We start from the raw sequence: 20,555 nt of genomic DNA on the forward strand, positions 1-20,555 counted from the left end.
TGATGATACTATAGCCTAACTGTAAATTTATTCTAGTGATGGCTATATAATAATACTTGCCTCTGGGTTTCATGGAATAACTGCTATGGGTTATTATAGACACAATAGCTTTTTTTCAAAGTCTCTCTGGATAGCTCCAAAGCATGAAACACATCCCTTTATGAACTCCTTCCAGATGCAATACATGTTTTGGATAATTTATTTTGGGCCAAGAATTACTATTTGGTATTTGGTGTTACCTCCAGAACTGTGTAGGAGGCTGAATTTGTAATGGCAATCACTTTCAGTACAAAGTGAGTTATGTCCTTAAAATAAAATGGCATTCTATGAATTCAGGGAAATATAAAGATTGTAAAATAGTGAAGAAATGCTATATATCCTAGATATTTATGTATCTACTCAAGCATTTAGAATGGAGCAAGACAGGAAAAAAGTAGGAAAAAGTAAATGAAATTAGTTGTATCCTACATAGTGCAAGAATAATCTTCTGGGTTACAAGTAAGATATTTCCATCAACCTGCAGAAAAATACATGTTGAAAAGGCCTCATCGTAGCATCTGACAGAATTTTTATTTGCTTACTCACCCACAGGAGACATTTCTGGAACACTAGCAATGTAAGGTCCATCCAAAAACTTCGGCTCATTATCATTAATATCCTGCACTTTGATGATGAATTCTGATTCAGGCTCCAGGGGCTTCCTGGTTTCTATGTCCACAGCCTGAGCGCGAAGGGTATAGAAAGGTTTTTCCTCTCTATCCAGGCTCCTTATGGCATGAATGTCCCCTGTAGTTTCATCAATGGTAAAAACGGTGCCAGCGCCATCTCCCGAGAGGGTGTATTTTACAGTGCCCTCTCCTTTATCTAAGTCAGAATGGAGCTTTAAGGAGAGAGACAGACAGAGAGAAACACCATTAAAGGGGTGGTCACATGTTAAAAAGTCATACTTGCAGTATAATTTTTTATCAGAAAAGTTAAACCAAAATTTTACAGCTCTTTTTCCCCTTTTTTCTTTTTGTTCACTAATTTTTTTTTACAAATAATTTTAACACAAAAATTTGAAAAATGTATGGTGAACACCTACATATACTATATATCTCAGAGATTCCACTGTTTCCCTTTCAATCTTACTATACAGGACTTTTGATTTATCACATAGGTAGATCACACATCTATCCTTTCATTAACTCTCCCATCAATCCATCTTACTTCTTCTCCATGCGTTACAGAGGTCAGGAGTATAGCCCCAAATCCATCAACATGCATAAATAAAATAATTTTGAACATTTACTTCTTTCACATACTTTGAGGGATGAAATTTTATAAAATGAAATGCACAACTCTTAAGCATTCTTATTGCTTCATTTTAAATGACTGTTGTATTAAAATAAATTAGCTGATATATATTAAATCAGTCCATAGTGTCACAAAGAGTCAGGCATGACTGAGCATCCACATGCATGCCCACATATTAAATCAAAGGCCTTCCAAATACCCTGAAGATAGAAGTCGATAATGTGCATCCAGTGAGAGATATAGTAAAAACAAAACAAAACTCAGAAAACACTATCTTTTCATCTGAAAGGAGAGGACAGTTTTGGCGTACCAGGTCGATTTCAGATATGAATGATGGAGTATCTCATTTTAACAGACTGACTCTCAATGAGTTATTCAATCTTACTCAGCCAGATGATGGGTAGAATAACTGATTATTCCTTCAGATTCACAAATGTTTAGCTCTAATCTGTACTATATATTTGAAATGTTACAATATAGAAGTTTTGAATTTCTGCTAATTTCTTTCGAAATTTAGCACATGTCTAATTGACTATAATATAATATGGAATGATATACATAGAAATATAATAGAGGAGAAGACCATTAAGAAGAAAAATTATTATTGTGTCTATTGCGTATTATGTTGTAAATCAGTGTTTTTCAAACTGGAGTCCAAGATTTAACATAAGATGACCCTGATGTTGGGAAAGATTGAAGGCAAAAGGAGAAGAAGGCAGCAGAGAGTGAGATGGTTAGATAGCATCACTGACTCAATGGACATGAATTTGAGCAAATTCCGGGAGATAGTGGAGTACAGGGAAGCCTGGAGCGCAGCAGTCCATGGGGGTCACAAAGAGTCAGACACAACTGAAGTGGCTGGGCATGCATGTATATGATATAAATGTTTCATTATATACAATCTCTAAGAATATGTATAAGTGAAAGTCTCTCGGTTGTGTCTGACTGTTTGCGACCCCATGGACTCCACAGTCCATGGGATTCTTCAGGCCAGAATACTGGAGTGGGTAGCCTTTGCCTTCTCCAGGGGATCTTCCCATACCAGGGATCAAACCCAGGTCTCCCTCATTACAGGTGGATTCTTCACCAGCTGAGCCACAAGGGAATTCCCAAGAATATGTATACTCATATATATAATGTGAATAATACACACTCATATTCTAGTTAGATTTAAAAGGATGCATATTTTTATAAATCATATTAATTTTCATCCAGATGCTGATCTGAAATGTTTTAAAATATTTTAATCTGATTTCAACGTTCAAATTTTTAGATTTAAAAGCTCATTCCAGTCAACAGAGTAACCAAAGAAAATATGTTAAACTTCTAGCGAAGCCAAAACCATTTGCGCCATATTTAAGAAGGCAAGGGACTCTCAAGAGTCTTCTCCGACACCACAGTTCAAAAGCATCAGTTGTTTGGCGATAAGCTTTCTTCACAGTCTGGGAGGGATTGGGAGCAGGAGGAGAAGAGGACGACAGAAAATGAGATGGCTGGATGGCATCACCGACTCGATGGAGGTGGGTTTGAGTGAACTCCAGGAGCTGGTGATGGACAAGGAGGCCTGGCATGCTGTGATTCATGGGGTCGCAAAGAGTCGGACACGACTGAGCGACTGAACTGAACTGAACTGAGAAGGCAATGGCAACCCACTCCAGTACTCTTGCCTGGGAAATTCCATGGACGGAGGAGCCTTGTAGGCTACAGTCTATGGAGTTGTGAAGAGTCGGACACGACTGAGCGACTTCACTTTCACTTTTCACTTTCATGCACTGGAGGAGGAAATGGCAACCCACTCCAGTATTCTTGCCTGGAGAATCCCAGGGACGGGGGAGCCTGGTGAGCTGCCATCTATGGGGTCACCCAGAGTTGGACAGGACTGAAGCGACTTAGCAGCAGCAACAGCAGCAGCAGCATGCAAGTATAACTCTCTTGCAAAATTTTGGATAAAGATGAGTTTTGTTTTTCTTAATGTTTCAACACAGCCTAAAAGTTTTGAAAATATTTTAAAGCATATAATAATCCTTTGCAAATAGGCATTGTGTGTATTAGTAATATTAAAAAAAAATCACGCAACTTCACTACATCTTTGTTCTTAAGCTCAACATTTTCTTTTAGATTCAGTAAAATAACATCATCCTTCATATTAATGTCATTAAATGACTTTATTCATTTGTGAATTTGTATTTATTTTAAATGGCTCTAAAGTACACTTGCATAAGTGCATAAGCAAAGAATTTATATTGGGTGAATGCTATAATTTAAACAATGAGAAAACTATAAAGGAGCACCACATTTTTTTTTCCTTAAAAGTTTCTGTATATTTTACTCAAGTCTGAGGAAAATTGTTATAAATGACAGGAAGAAGTTTTTTTTTCCCCTCCTATTTTTTTTATAAACTGCTATGAAGCATAGGAAGTTTCAAGCGTAAAATCAAGCTGTAGATAAATGTTCTTTGAACTTAGGAATTTCAAATTACAAATTTCACCCATACTATTAAAGATTTTCAACACAGTGAGCATTACTTTTGCTTTCAAATTTATCTGAAAATATGAGACAGGCAAAAGCAATGACTTTATAAACTGGATCCATTTTGCCAATGGCCCCAAAGAATATCTGCTAATTTTGTGGGAACCAAGTGAAAATTCTAAGTAGGTTTTTACAATGTGATCCAAGTAGAGTTACCAAAAATATCTTCATTTAGCCAAAATCAGAACTGTTTTCTTTTCAAACTGACATAAGACTAAAAAAGCAAATGTGTTTTCAGTTCATGGATCCAAGATCCAAATTAAATTCAATTGCTGCTACTCCTTACATGTCTATCTTTTCCTTCTAATTTAAAGTTGAGTTTTGCAGAGATTAAAGCTTTAGAAGAAATGTGTGAAAAGATGTTAAAATGTAAACTGAAAATAAGATTGATGAAGGTAAAATTCTCTAGAGGATTAGAATGGTTATAGCAATTTATTGCATGATAATACCTTAAAGAAAATCACCTGCAGTATCCGGCATTGACAGGCAATGTTTAAAATTAATTATTCAGTATTGATTGGGTCCACTATATGCATGACTAGCTAAAAGTATAGGTATTTTTGCAACATTAGTTCTAATGTTAAATGATGTTGGCCTGATGTTGGGTATCTTAGAATTTTTTTATATTACATTAAAAATAATTTGAGTAGAGAATGTTATAAGCTAACATGAAAATCCCCACCATCCTCTTACCTAGAGATAATTTCTATCACTTTATACTCTTTCCATTATATATATACACATTCTTATATAAATATATCTGAAAGTTTATGTGTATATATATATATGTATATATATGATTTTATGTGCTGCTGTACTGTGCAGTCTCTTCAGTCATGTCCAACTCTTTGTGACCCTAATGACCATAGAATGCAAGGCTCCTCTGTCCATGTAATTCTCCAGGCAAGAATACTGAAGATTGCCCTCCTCCAGGGGATCTTCCTGACCCAGATATCGAACTCGTGTTTCTTGAGTCTCTTGATTGGCAGGCAGGTACTTTACCACTAGTGACACCTGGGAAGCCCATAATTTTATATGTATATATAATATTCTCCTATTATAAATACATATAAACTTGATATAAAAATGAGAAATTGGTCAACATTTTCCATAACCATAATCATTTCCAGTGTAATTTAAAATACTTCAGAATTACTTTTTAATACCTGCATTATGTTTTTTAAAGGAAGTTGAGTGATTCAGTGGCTTTTGCTCATCCTTTCATAAGTATGTGATGACTATATGTGTGTTGTCCTGTTTAATTCCATAAAAAACAGGCAAATATAAACAGAAGGGCAATTATCCAGACCAAAAATGTGATTTTTTTATGAATCAAAAGTTTTTGAATCTTGAATGAGTCCATCTTGATCTCCATAGATGAATTTGATTTCTTAAAAATTTTAGCAATGCAACTCAGGCTCAGTTTACATTATGAAGCTACTTCTTCATCTTAATTTCATTTAGCAAGAGAGAGGATTACAGAGGAGTTCACTTATTGAGTTTCAGTGTAACTGTCAACAATCACATGATGCCATTTTACAGAGGAGCTTTAAGCTTCATGTATAGCAAGCTAATAATTCCACAAGGATACAATTATTTTCCTTTATAGCAATTTAAAAATAACAGCAAGAAATGTTTCTTATTCCAATTGTTTTGCTTTAAAAGCTGTTTCTGAGTAGGTGCTGACTATATTTACAGACTGAAGCAGCCAACTCCAGTAATATCATCTTTTAGTATTGACACTTAAAATAAAATTTCTGCCAGAAACAGAGTTCCATAAATGGTGTATATAGAAATATGCACTGTCCAGGCAGTTGTTTTGTGGAAGTGGTGTTGTTATTTTCTCATGTTTTCCAAGTCATCTCAGATGGAGCGTGAAAATGAGATGCCAAGAGAGGCTTAAAAAAGATACTGAGGACTAGCTTCAGAATGTGAGCAAATCTGATTTCCAGTGCCTAAAAGTTTTGAGAAAGCCACCCTAAAGTTAAGTGTTTACCAACATCTCCCTGATTATATTTTAGAAACTGATGCACAAAAAAACGAAAGAAAGAAATTTATTCTTATTTTCTCTGGGTTTAAAAGTGCACATAAAATGGAAAATACTTTTTATATCACTGCAACCAGAAGTGATTTTATTTCCATTTGCTTTTTCCCAGGATAAGCAGTGGTTACCAGGCATGAGAAGGGCATAGAGTATGTTGGGCAGAGAAATGTATAATTTTGACAATTTTTTTTTTTTACTGGAAAGTTAAAAATTTGTTGTTATTGTTCAATTGTTAACTCTTGACTGACTCTTTGTGACCCCATTGACACCAGCATGTCAGTCATCCCTATCCTTCACTATCTCCTGGAATTTACTCAATCTCATGACCACTGAGTCAGTGAAGCCATCCAACCATCTCATCCTCAGCCATCCTCTTCTCCTTCTACCCTCAATCTCTCTGAGCATCAGGATATTTTCCAGTGAGTCGGTTCTTCACATCAGTGAAGTGGCCAAACTGTTGGAGCTTCAGCTTCAGCATCAATCCTTTCAATGAATATCCAGGGTTGATTTCCTTTAGGACTGATTGGTTTGGTCTCCTTGCAGTCCAGGGGACTCTCAGGAGCCTTCTTCAGTATCACAATTCGAAACAAATATTCCATTTTTTGGGGGGCTCCAAAATCACTGCAGATGGTGATTGCAGCCAGGAAATTAAAAGACGCCTGCTCCTTGGAAGGAAAGTTATGACCAACCTAGACAGCCTGGAAAATCCCGTGGGTGGAGGAGCCTGGTGGGCTGCCGTCTATGGGGTCGCACAGAGTCAGACATGACTGAAGCGACTTAGCAGCAGCAGCAGCAGACAGCATATTAAAAAGCAGAGACACTACTTTGCCAACAAATGTCCGTCTAGTCAAGGCTATGGTTTTTCCCGTGGTCATGTATGGATGTGAGAGTTGGACTGTGAAGAAAGCTGATCGCCGAAGAATTGATGCTTTTGAACTGTGGTGCTGGAGAAGACTCTTGAGAGTCCCTTGGACTGCAAGGAGATCCAACCAGTCCATTCTAAGGGAGATCGATCCTGGGTGTTCATTGGAAGGACTGATGCTAAAGCTGAAACTCCAATACTTTGGCCACCTCATGCGACGAGTTGACTCACTGGAAAAGACTCTGACGCTGGGAGGGATTGGGGGCGGGAGGAGAAGGGGATGACAGAGAATGAGATGGCTGGATGGCATCACCGACTCAATGGACATGAGTTTGAGTGAACTCCGGGAGTTGGTGATGGACAGGGAGGCCTGGCGTGCTGTGATTCATGGGGTCGCAGAGAGTCAGAAACGAGTGAGTGACTGAATTGAACTGAACTGAAATACCTGCAAACTACTTTACTAACTTTGTGTTTATGGGTATTATGGTATTATGGGTATTAATCTAATCTGCTTTTTAGATTAAATCGTAAACAATTTGCTTTTTCAATAAGTATGAATTTATTACATCTATTTATGTTAATCACAAGTATTTTAATCAAAATAATACATTGAAATGGCTAAAATCAGAGTATGGAAGTGTTTATAATATACAATTTTTACACTCCTTTTCTCTTTTTCACCAGGGAAATCTGTATCTATTGTCTTCCAGAAACCGACAGTAACACTGATGTCTGATTGATATATCCATTGCAAGTAAAGAGCTTGTTTTTTTCTCCCCCTTATATTTTCTTCTAAAATGTTTGCAACCTTATTTTCATTTTGGTATTCTAATTATTTAGAACATCATCCCCAAGTATGAGTTTATGTGTGCTTGTGTTTTGAATAGTGTGTCCAGATATGAGTTGATACCTTTATGATTCTTTCATTGGTTTGGGCACTTAGCCATTTCTTTCAATTCAAAAACTATTTTCCTTCAGCACTAAGAAATGTCCTTCTATAATTATTTCCATAATTAAGTTCTATCCTCTGTCTTTTCTATTGTTTATCTAGAATTCATTCATTCAATGTTAGATCACATGTACCTTCTATAAATAGTGTACTCTTTCTACAATTATTCATTCCTGTATATTTTGGTCTATTATGTGAAAATATTAAAACTTACCTTAAAATTATATATTACTTTCTATATTTTCAAAGTCAGTAAACATGTCCCCATGTGTGCATACATGCACACATACCACAGACATATTAATTTCCAAGATTTTTTTCATTTACTATGAATATCCCCACTTAATAGAATCATGCTCTTGTTTTGTGTCCACTGGGGATGCCTGAATCTTTTTGAGAGCTCTAATTTGTGTATATATGTGCATGTGTGTGTGTGTGTGTGTGTGTATGTTCCCTAAACTTTCTGTTCCTTCAGGATCACTTTTTGTTTTTGGAATTTGAGCCTTTATTTTTCATATCACTGGCTTTCCTGAAATGTTTGGTGACTCGATTACAGTTTTGTCCTAGGTTTAATGGACAATGGAGTTCTATCAGTGGCCTAATTCTTTTCAGATTTTCTTTAGAAGAACTTGTTTAAAAAAAAAAAGTCTTTATTGTTTACATATAACTCATTTATGTCTGGATTCCATGCATTATCATGCAGGTGGGAGGAGTTCTGTACACAGACTATCAGTTAATCTCCATATTTTATCATTCTTTTCTCTTAATCTTTGGCATTTTTGAGTCTTTTTCAGCATTGTTCCTCCTTAGTTGGAACCCTCTCAATACAAATACTTGTAAGTAGCTTTGAATTTATTTGACCAGTCACCAATCCTTTACCCACTTACCGGTTTATAGAAATCGGCTATACTGTCTGATGCCCTGCATACCACCTCAATCAAGATTATAGCCGTCATCACCCAGTCATATTCAATTTTCTCCTCTTATCACTCCAAATATAGTTCTTTAGATTTTTAAACATTGATCCAAGCAACAGTCAAGCATTGCCTTTGAATTTTGTCTTTATTTTCTTTAAAACAACCATGCCTATTAATATTATGTTCTTGTCATTATCTTCTTTAAGAAACTAGGCTCTCATTCTAAATGTGTCTGCTAGAACAAGAAACTTCCTTATGTGTCTTTAAATATTTACTATTCTATCTTAGACTATCTCTTCTTCAGTTTTTAAGTATATATGAGTCTATATGGTGCCATAACAGTGTGTACGTGTGTGGTGGTAAGTTGCTTCAGTCGTGTCTACTCTGTGTGACCCTGTGGACTGTAGCCAGCCATGCTCCCCTGTCCGTGGGACTCCCCAGGCAAGAATACTGGAGTGGGTTGCCATTATGCCCTACTTAATAGTGAGATCCTTGTAACACAAATTACAGACATCTTCCACCAGCCATCTTCATAAACACATTCAGTCTAAGAAAAAAACTTCCCAGTATAGGATGTGCCTCAGTAAATTTTGGTGTAATAGCAGCATGTAAGTGGTAATATTTATTTTCAGTTTGAAAATCTATTATTATGAAGGTTGTAGAATGACTTAGGACTATGGTTCAGCAGTTTCTGCATGAGATAAGAAGTAATATTATTTACATACAGGGTTCATTCTGATAAATGGCCAAAATGAATATAAGAAAATTTTATGTGAGTTCCTTTGGTTGAAATTATCTTATTATGTATAAAACAAACTACTTTTGCTACATTTTCCTTGGTGAACATAAAATACTTAGTGTATCCAGTTTTGTAATTGCTCAGTTCTCAGGAACCTTACAGTGGTCATTGTAAGAGCTACAAAGTGATTAGATTATGTTCAAGGAATTGTTGATGAAAGAAAACCAGACACAAAGATGATCTATATAACCCTGCCTGAGTAATGACACAATGCAAAAATTTTGTCTTTCAGAAGCCACAGAATGCCCAAGAATATTTGGCATTCTATTCCATTCTGCCCCCTAAGGGGACTCATTTGTTCTTCCTCGCTTGACTGTTGTCATTTGAGCAAGGGGAATATCACTTTACAAGGCTGGGAATTCCCTTTAACAGCCCAATGTGAGTTCAGAACTCCCCTGACTGGGTTACAGACCCAAAGCTATTTATCATCTGGAAATATTTCACCTTCTATTTAAGAGAGTAGAAATTCATTTCGAAAAGGCCCACACCTCCCCCGAGGTAAGCCACAGAAGATCAAAGAAGAACAAAGACTATTTACAATGCTTGGGAACAATAAAAATTGATGTGCTTGGATATATTACACATCCCATTAAAGAAAAAACATACTCTTCACCGGATGTTCTCTTTCATCTTTCTTTTTCTCCTTGAAGATTGCATGTGTGGCTACATGTGAGGAGCATCCTAATTTTTTTAGATTGCTGTATTTTACAACTTTAGCTTTTACAGATTACTTTATATCATTTCAGAGTGTCACAATGTATTAATAGGTACTTCTGTAAAAGTTTGAGAGGTCATTGGAATGGTGCCTAGATTTAGGAGGAAAAATATGGGTAGACAAGGTCAAAATAATTTCTTTCCTACAATTCCAAAGCTGTAAAACATTTTTCACAAAGTCAGGTTTTTGGTAAAAAAAAAAAATCTTAATAAACTAGCAATAAACTAGTCTTATCAAATTGTCAGAAACAGAATCTCTTTTTGCAGTAAAATTGTGTTTTATGTATGATTTAAAATATGGTTATTTTTCAGAATGCTAGATAAATTTCTATGATTTATTCTAAATGTAAAGTGAATGCCAAAAATAATGCAGAAAGTAATGCTAATAATAATGGATTATTAGTAATCAAGATACAGTATTATAGCTAGAGGTAATTTATTAATGTATTACCATTTTGTCTGTGTGTTATTACTTTTATTATTTGCCTTTACTAAATAGCACTATGTTGTATATTTTATAAGCTTTATTTAATTCTCAAAATGATCAATGATATGCTAAAATTAAAAATTTGAAAGATAAAATTTTTGAACTAAATTCTAATTGTTTAGCATGTTTAATTTTAAACAGCTATATGTTCTATCCTAAATTCTTAGTAAGTGTATTTTATAACTCTAATAAAGCAAGCAGATCCAAATACTAACTCTAATATAAATCATGAAATGATCTAAAATCTATGATTATAAGCATCAAAATTTAGGTTTAGAGTCCTAAATCCATTTGTCCTTACCTGGACATTACTGTGTAACTTAATATGTGTCTTTGGACTTCAGAATCCTCATATGTAAAATGTGGCTTTTAACATTTATATCATAAATTTGGGGAATACTGTAGAGAATTTGACTTCATATTGTCCATTTTCCTTTATTTATCTCCATTAATATCCAAATGAGCCCAGGATAGCAATATTTGTTTTCATTTGTATCAATTTATACTCATATGTGCTAATTGGATCCAAAATAGTGATAGAAAATGTTATCGGGCTTTTTGGCTAGACAATTTTTAGTGGTTTTATATACTTTCTATATTTAATGCTCAGAGCAACCCTACAGGTACAACTATATTCGCATCATCATTTTGTAGATATAGAAATTGAGGCACAGAGAGGCTATTTCCTCGGGACACACATAGAAAGATACAAAGATGAGATTCCAATCAGGTAGCCTACATAAATGCATGTCACTAGCACTTAAACCAAACGTTTCCTTTCAATTTGGAAATGATAATGTCATTTTCATTAATTTTCTAAATAGTCTCTCTTGAGAGGAAGCACACGCATATACATTGAATCTTTGGTCAGATAATTAGCTTAGCCACAGATGGAAGTTACCTGTCTTAGCTTTGTGAAATCAGTTGGAACAACACCTAGTTGTACTATTATGGATGCATTAATGAGAATGATTTTATTCAAAAATGCTTCAGACTGCCAACTAGTGATTGCACTACACACTAGAGAATGTCACTTAGTATTTTTTCTCAAAGACACAGGAGTCCAGAGTCCAGTAGGGAACAACATGAGCCATAATAACAAAGATAGCCATTCAAAACACTGTCTCTTTCTACAGTTGTGTGACTCTCATATCACAGTTTTCTATAGAAACTTTTGATAAGCATATACCATATAATTTAAAAATGTTATATCTGTGTTTTATTAAAATACAAAGTGATATTACATTTATAGTCAGAAAGTATCATCTAAGTAATATGCTGTGTCAATTACCGATTTGGAACAATTAACAGTCAATTAGAAAGAGGTGAAAATCTCTTGGACAGAGGAGTCTGGCAGGCTAATGTTCATGGGGTTATAAAAGAGTCAGACACAACCACTAAACAACAGCAGAAGTGAACATTTATGTTGAAGAGACTATAACTTACTTTTATACCAATTAAAATTATTTTTTGAAGATTTTGCACATGTTTACACTATAATTTGCTTTGAAACATATAAAAATCAACTATTTTAAAAACAAACTCGAGTAACTACTTCATTAAAGAAATAGTCATTAACATGTGTGGTCGTTTCATCAATGTACTAATAACCACACAGAAAAACATGTGAATGTGCTTCAGAATGTTTAGACATGTGTACATGTTATATGCGAGAGAAAAAAGACGAAGAGTTGGTATTTATACATTTTCAAGGGTTCACACATGCATATTTTTGTAAAGTGAATAAAGGTCAAGTAGATATACATACTATAAATCAATGCTCTAAGAACTCAATCTGAAATTACGTTATCTGCTTTTATTTTTTCAAGGGTGGTTTGAAGGTGACCCATTTTCTGTAGCATGCATTACTGTGGGGATTGCTTTATGTATTAAAGCACAAAGCCATCTCATTGAAGTCTTTTATTTCCTTTCCTCTCTTTACAGTAACTTCTTTAAGTGGATTTTGAAAGTATAATATCACCAATGCAGAAAAAATAAATCCAAGTACGTAAACAGGTTGCTTTCTTTTTATCATGAGTCAAGCTGTTTTATGTCAAATTAACTGCTAAGAATTCATCTTTCTCAGTCTTAATCCTATAACAGTGTCATAAATATTATCTTATTTGCATGACAATATACACATTAAATATTATTTTCCCAGAAGTATAAAAATGAGTAATCTTAAAGCTAAATATCAATTTGTTAAAGATAAATGGAAACAGTACTATTCTATGTAAGGAAGGCAGTAAGTTATATCTTGTTTCTAAGTACAGGTTAGCCATGTTTTTTTTTTTTTTTAAAGCTCTCATTATAAACACATTAAGTAAAGAATCATTCTCAAGGTTCACTTACTTCCCATAGGCCTAATAGGATTCCCTAGAAATCTCCAAAGATAATAGATCCACTTTAACTCTAACTTTAAAATTAAAAAGGAAAAATGAACACAGCTTTCATAGATGCTAGGACCTCAGTTTTTGACTGCTTTTAGCAAATATATAGGATACCTGAGTGAAATAAATTGATTTCAGGTTATTGCATTTTTAAAGGTCATTTTTTTTTAAACAAGGAATTCAAGATTATAAAGGCAGACGCTTAATAATAAAGGCAGACATTGATTGAGACCTTAAATGGTGAATAAATCTCTCAAAGTTTGATTGCATTTCAGAAGAAACTGAATTGCTTTGTGATTAAAATTCCTCAATAATTCATAGAATCCATGGAATTATGTGTATTTATGTGTGTTCATAGCACATTTTCCTAAACCTGACATACGAATACCATAGAATGTATATCTGCATTATTTCCAAAATTACAAAAATATATATATTTTACTGGTCTCCTTTCACTGCTTATTACAATATTCCCTGGTGGTCCAGTGGTTAGGACTCTGAACTTTCATGCCAGGGACCATGGTTTGATCCTTGGTCTGGGGACTAAAATCCCCACAAACTGTGCAATGTGGCTAAAAAAAAAGTCATAATTCATTGAATGCTGATTAAAGTAGAATTTCTGACTTTAACTGAGGTCCGATCATATACTTCATTGTATTATTATTTTAGACCATATAAACTTGCACACACTCAATACAAAATTGAATCCAAATCAAGGCTTAATTCTCAGTTATGATTGAACTCTAACATATATAATGTGATCAGCAGAATTCTACTTTAATGCCAAGATTGCTCTCCCCTTAGTATACAGAATCTGCAAAATTCCCAGCACTGAGAAGACTAAAGATTTAACCCTTCAGCTTACTTTATGTTGGGTAAGCCTTATCTAATCATATGCAATTTCTGAAAGCAGGAGGGTTTTTTCCTAGATGTAGAAAAAGGAAGTCAGAGATACATGATTTAGCTGGTTTGTACTAAAATGAATATTCATGCTGAAAGTTACTAATACTTTCAGAGGGAGCTGAAGACAGTTCCCACACCACTGGTGGCAGTATGGAGGGGACCTCAGTTCTACAAAAGCAGGGAAATACATACTAACATCAGTCTGAATGAGCTTGACTTTCCCCAGTTCTCAAGAGAAAATAACAGCACTGCTGACACCTTGGGTTCAATCTTTTGAGACCCTGAGCAGAGAACCCTGTGACGCTGTTCTGGATTTCTGCCTAAAGAACCGTGAGTTAATAAACAGATATTGTCTTAAGCTGCTAAATTTGTGGGAGCTTGTTATGCAGCAAGAGAAAATTAATACATATAGGTAATTATAGAAATAAAATATTATTGTGATTTCATTTTTAAAATGTAAGTCATGGTTTCAATTAAAGATGCAATTTTGATTTCTTGGTTATGTGCTCCAATTTTCTAATACATTATTTAATTTGCTAGTTTGTTTAATTTTTAGTTTTGTTTAATTTTTCCTACTAATATCTTTACTATTTTTACTAAACTCATCTGCTCCTTCTTTTGTACAAATGATCCTGTACCAATCCACTGGGTGAATCAATGACATTGTCAAGTACTGCATTTTATCCCTTTAACCATTCAGTGCCCTGGAGAAGGAAATGGCAACTCACTCCAGTATTCTTGCCTGGAAAATCCCAAGGAAGAGAAGCCTGGTGGGCTACAGTTCATGGGGTCGCAACCAGTCAGACGTGATGAAATGACTAAGCACTGAGCACAACCATTCGGTGGGAAGAGATCCTAGGTCTGGTCAATGTTGATAAGTATCTGCCTTTCAATTCAAATCTGCTTGAATATCAAGATAGTCCTCACCTCACCCCACATGCTAGACAACAAAACAGAGACTCCTTGAAAACAGAAGAAAATGAAAGCTACTTGCAAAGCAGACTGAGATGAGAGAAATAAGGAAAGAAAAGCGGGAGTCATGATACCATCATGTCAATTCCAGGAATCATTCAGACTTTCCACATAGAATGAACCCATAAATCTCTACTCTGAATTTGTTCTTGCCAGTCATTAAAAAAAATCTTGTCTAATTGACCACAAAACAGAACCATTCAACCTTTATTTTTCCATGCAATAAGCACCTATTGAATACTGACTGTACTCCACAGTCCTGGGGACAAACCCAACAGCAATTACTCAAAGGACAACATGGGTACGGAGAAGGCGATGGCACTCAACTCCAGTACTCTTGCCTGGGAAACCCCATGGACCAAGGAGCCTGGCAGGCTGCAGTCTATGGGGTCGCTAGGAGTCGGACACCACTGAAAGACTTCACTTTCACTTTTCACTTTCATGCATTGGAGAAGGAAATGGCAACCCACTCCAGTGTTCTTGCCTGGAGAATCCCAGGGATGGGGGAGCCTGGTGGGCTGCCGACTATGGGGTCGCACAGAGTCAGACACGACTGAAGTGACGCAGCAGCAGCAGCAGCAACATAGGTAAAGGATCTGTTGTTCCACATCAAAGTCTTTTTTAAAAAAAAGCTCAAAAGATTCTACTGTTGTCAATTCTTCATCCTTTACAAAATTTAAAACAACTGTTTCTTATGTGTGTTAGTTGCTCAATCATTTCCAACTCTTTGAGACTCCATGGACTATAGCCCACCAGGCTCCTGTATCCATGGGATTTCCCAGGCAAGAATACTGGAGTGAGCAGCCATCCCCTTCTCTAGGAGGTCTTCCTAACCCAGTAATAGAACCAGGGTGCCTTGCCTTACATGCTGATTCTTTACCCACTAGGGAAGCCCATTTCTTATATTAGATCAGAATAAAATGTCTGCCAATCTTAACTTTGAAATGAGGGAAACCTAGTTAGTTGATCTGATGTGTGGTGAGCTTGAGATTGACAACAAAGGTGTCATCATGTAAATCATCATGTGAAGTCAGAGGAAATGTGCTGTTTCATTATGTGTAGACACTTCCATTCCGTTCTGTCACTCAGTCGTGTCCAACTCTTTGCGACCCCATGGACTGTAGCCTACCAGGCTTTTCCGTCCATGGGATTCTCCAGGCAAGAATACTGGAGTGGGTTACCGTTTCCTTCTCCAGGGGATCTTCCCGACCCAGGGATCGAACCCGGGTCTCTTGCATTGGAGGCAGACGCTTTAACCTCTGAGCCACCAGGGAAGCACGTACGTGGTGGCAAAGGCCTCTGTTCCTGCCATTCAAACAATGACCATTAATTAAAGCTAATTAAACTGATTCAAATGCTTAGATTCACTAATTTTCTCATATTCTTACTAGTATTCTCCAAGTCAGCTATTCTAAACATTTATTTTTAATATGAGATTTTTAAAAAACAAAACAGCAGCTACCTCACTATGCAGAATATGTTGAATGAGCCAGGGTCAGGCTCTAGTTTCCTCCCAGTTCCCTTTCCCTACCGAGAATCATGAATACACTCTGGAAAACTCATAACAATGCATGCTGCTGCTTCTGCGTTGCTTCAGTCGTGTCTAACTCTGTGTGACCCCATAGTTGGCAGCCTACCAGGCTCCCCCATCCCTGGGATTCTCCAGGCAAGAACACTGGAGTGGGTTGCCATTTCCTTCTCCAATGCATGCAAGTGAAAAGTGAAAGTGAAGTCACTCAGTCCTGTCCAACTCTTAGCGACCCCATAGACTGCAGTCCACCAGGCTTCTCTGCCTATGGGGTTTTCCAGGCAAGAGTACTGGAGTTGGGTGCCATTGCCTTCTCCACATAGCAATACATAAAACACATGAAATTCTCTGCTTGAAATTTTATGATGCTACAGTGTACTCCAAGCCAATCCCTCACTATTGTGGGACAGGAAACATTTTGTGTTGAAGATAGTTTCTTTAATTCCAAGTTTCGACCCTGTTCATATAAAATATGAATAATGATGTATTTTAGTTTAAGATGGGCTTAATTCACTGCCTTATAGAACACTGAGCCCTTTGCTTCTATGGTCCTTCAATGTTTGTGGATTTGACAAATTTGCCACCCTTTTTATATCCTGAAGCCTTCTCTGAGAACTGGTATCTGTTGGTTTTGAGTATACATTTGCTGCTAATGATGCTTAAAATTTACTGGCCCTGTTCATAGGGAGGAGAATAAGAAGGCATTTGAGCAGTCGGCTCAGATATATCAATATATATCAGCTCACATGCAAAAAATTTAAAGGCATTCTACTTGCTTAAACTGCATCTTTCGTATTCAAGGACTGTTTCTACATGACTCTTGAACTCACCAGTCCAGATTGCTGCATAATTCCTTGATTAGAGAAACTAACAACCTGGCTGTTTCCCAGTTACTTTAATTATACACAACTCTTAACCTAAGTGATACTAGAGATCAGCTATTCCAAATTTAGTGTAACTGAAGTTGGTAAAGAAGGAGATATAGCTTTAAAAAGAAAAGGAAAACACACACACACAGTTGCATGGCTCTGTCACAGCATAAAATCAGGCCTTTAGAACCGGAAAGAACCTTAGAGAACGTTGTTTCAATTACTTTGTTTCACAGCTGAGGAAATTGAGAATCAGAAAGGCTAAGTGATTTCCTCAATATCATAGAGTTTAGTTAATTACAGAAATCAGAATAGAATCTGCGTTACCCAGCTCTCTGCCCAGAGTTGTTTCCATTACACTGAGTGAAATTATCTGCCACTATTTTAGGGCTAGATGGCTCAGGAAAGCAGCCTCATAATTATTAATAAATCAAAATACCATGTGCCTATAAAATTTAACACACAAGTAAAAGAGTCTAACTTCCTGATAGTTTAAGATATGTGTGTGTGTGCTCAGTTATGTCTGAATCTTTCAGACCCCATGGACTGTAACCTGCCAGGTTCCTTCATCCATGGGATAGTTCCACACAAGAATATTGGAGTAGATTGTCATTTCTTACTCTAGGGGATCTTCCCCACACAGTGATCAATACTGAATCTCTTGCATCTCCTGCATTGGCAGACGAATTATAAATGACATTAAATGTACTTCATTCTAATTTCATATATATTTTCATATATAAATTTATATAATTTCATATATAAATGTGTTAGTGAATTTATATGAAGAAAAAGTCAGTAAAACAAAAATATCAGGGACTGAGACTACATCAATGCTGGGATTAGAAAGAATCACATCAATTTCAAGCTTCATTGGCAACATGGGTAAAATAACATGAAATCAAATTAGTAGACACAATCTTCATTATCAGATTTGTGTATGTGTGTAAAGAACAATATAAATCAAATGAAAGGGGATCATTTATTATTAATAATTACACTAAAATTTTCTATTTGAATAATTTATATAAATATACTAATTATTTTATAAATATTGTCTTCTTTGGCATCATTAATAATCTTGTCCTCCTTTGCTGTGAAAATGAGAAGCCTGAGGGTTGGGATATTAAAATAGTTGTTCAATATATTGCAGCTCCACTGTTGAGAGGCTGGAAACAAAACTCACTTATCCTGACTTAGACTAACTTTACTTTTAACTTTACTGTAGCCTATTTTGGAAGCTTTTCAACCACCACCACAACAAAAATCATCCCCCCCCCCAACATTTAACCCTATTTTAAAGGCCTGTAATTTGAAGTCATGAAGATGTAGTTAACAGTGAATATTTTCTGTACTTCACATCACTTATCACACATAATATATTGTGGAACATAAAATGTTATGAAATTATAGTTACATGCTTGAAATGGACGTTAAATCTCTTCATTACCTATGTCACAAGTGAGAGCTGTAAACTTGAAAAATTAAAGCTACAATATAATTTATCTCACCCAGAAATAGTCTACTCTAAATTAGATATTTTTGAAGTAAATAATGATGGATAATGCTAAAAATGATATTTCTCCATGGAAAACTGTATGATAAATAACTAGAAATGCCATGATATAACTGGAATTATGTCCCCTGAATATAGAAAAAAGACTCTCAGCTCCTTACTTTTCTTTACTTTTCCACACAAAAAATAGTTGTGCATATTTCGTTCAATGCTTCTTTTTTCATGGGACAAGAATCTTTTTCTTTCTCATGACAGATATGAAAATTTCAAATAATACATGTATTTTAATAGCTGTTTCTTTTTTTCCCTGCAAAGAGATAAACCAAACAAATCTGTTTATTCCAATGCTAATAGATTACATATATACAGGGATTTCCCTGGTGGTCCAGAGTTTAAGACCATGCTTCCAGTGCAGGGGCCCCAGGTGTGATTGCTAGTCAAGCAATAAAGATCCCATATGCTTTGACAAAAAAAAAAAAAAAAAAATAGTCAATATCTACAGTGGTCTACAGTGGTTTCATGCCTTGCAATATTGTTTTCAATTTGGGGTTGGGAATTTTAAATGCTATTATATAATATAAAGTGATGTGAAGTCTGTGGATATATTTCTTTAACAGGAAAAGTTGCGTGTAATTTTTTTTTTAAAGACTGCTTTAGCTTTTGAATTTTTTCAATCTGGTAAACTGAGGTCATAAAGTAAAACCAAGAATTCTGTGTGAAAGAGATAAATAAAAAATTTCAGTATAGAGGTATAAATCCTCCCTTCTCATCACTTTCTTCTTAGTTCCCTATATGACTATTAATTTTCATCCTCAGTGATGCTATGCAATTAATTATAATAACCACCATCTACATATACAGCAAAAATAAAACATTTTAGGCATATAGCAGTAACAGCAGTCAATAAATGGAAAAATGAAAACTATAAAGTATCTTTTTTTAAATTAAATTTAGAGTATGAAATGAAGCAGGGCAAAGGCTAAGAGAATTATACAAGAAATATACGAAAGACCAAGAGTCTTTTGCCAAGACTCTTCTAACAACACAAGGGACGACTCTACACATGGACTTCATCAGATGGTCAATACAGAAATCAGATTGACTATGTTTTTTGCAGATAAATACGGAGAAGCTCTATACAGTCAACAAAAACAAGACTGGGATCTGACTGTATCTCAGATCATGAACTCCTTATTGCAAAATTCAGACTTAAATTGAAGAAAGTATGGAAAACAACTAGGCTATTCAGGTATGACCTAAATCAAATCTCCTATGGTTATACAGTGAAAGACAAATAGATTCAAGGGATTGGATCTGATAGACAGAGTGCCTGAAGAACAGTGGCTGCGGGTTTGTGACATTGCATAGGAGGCACTGATTAAGACCATTGCCAAAAAAAGAAATGCAAAAGGCTAAATGTTTGTCTGGGGAGGCCTTACAAATAGCTGAGAGAAGAAGAGAAGTGAAAGGCAAAGAAGAAAGGGAAAGATATACCCATCTGAATGCAGAGTTCCAAAGAATAGCAAGGAGAGATAAGAAAGCCTTACTCAGCGATCAATGAAAGAAATAGAGGAAAACAAAATGGGCAAGACTAGAGATCTCTTTGAGAAAATTAGAGATACCAAGGGAACATTTCATGCAAAGATGAGCACAATAAAGGACAGAAATGTTATGGACCTAACAGAAGCAGAAGATATTAAGAAGAGGTTGAAAGAATGCACAGAAGAATTATACAAAAAAGGTCTTCATGACTCAGATAACCATGATGGTGTGATCACTC

The 20,555-nt window shown here is 35.6% G+C and overlaps 1 protein-coding gene across 2 annotated transcripts in view; it reads right to left on the reverse strand.

Annotated features, from left to right (window-relative positions):
* The window catches only part of CDH12 (cadherin 12), a 322,134-nt gene that overhangs the window by 225,585 nt on the left and 75,994 nt on the right, over positions 1–20,555 (reverse strand). For both annotated transcript variants that reach the window (XM_088845562.1, XM_055422238.1), the window contains exon 2: positions 586–880. In XM_088845562.1, the coding sequence (XP_088701688.1) occupies positions 586–880 (295 nt within the window). The remainder of the gene's footprint in view (positions 1–585; positions 881–20,555) is intronic.

This window comes from Moschus berezovskii, chromosome 18, assembly GCF_049115385.1.
Source record: "Moschus berezovskii isolate FMDL1 chromosome 18, NW_MosBer_1.0, whole genome shotgun sequence".
In the NCBI taxonomy this organism is placed as follows: Eukaryota; Metazoa; Chordata; class Mammalia; order Artiodactyla; family Moschidae; genus Moschus; species Moschus berezovskii.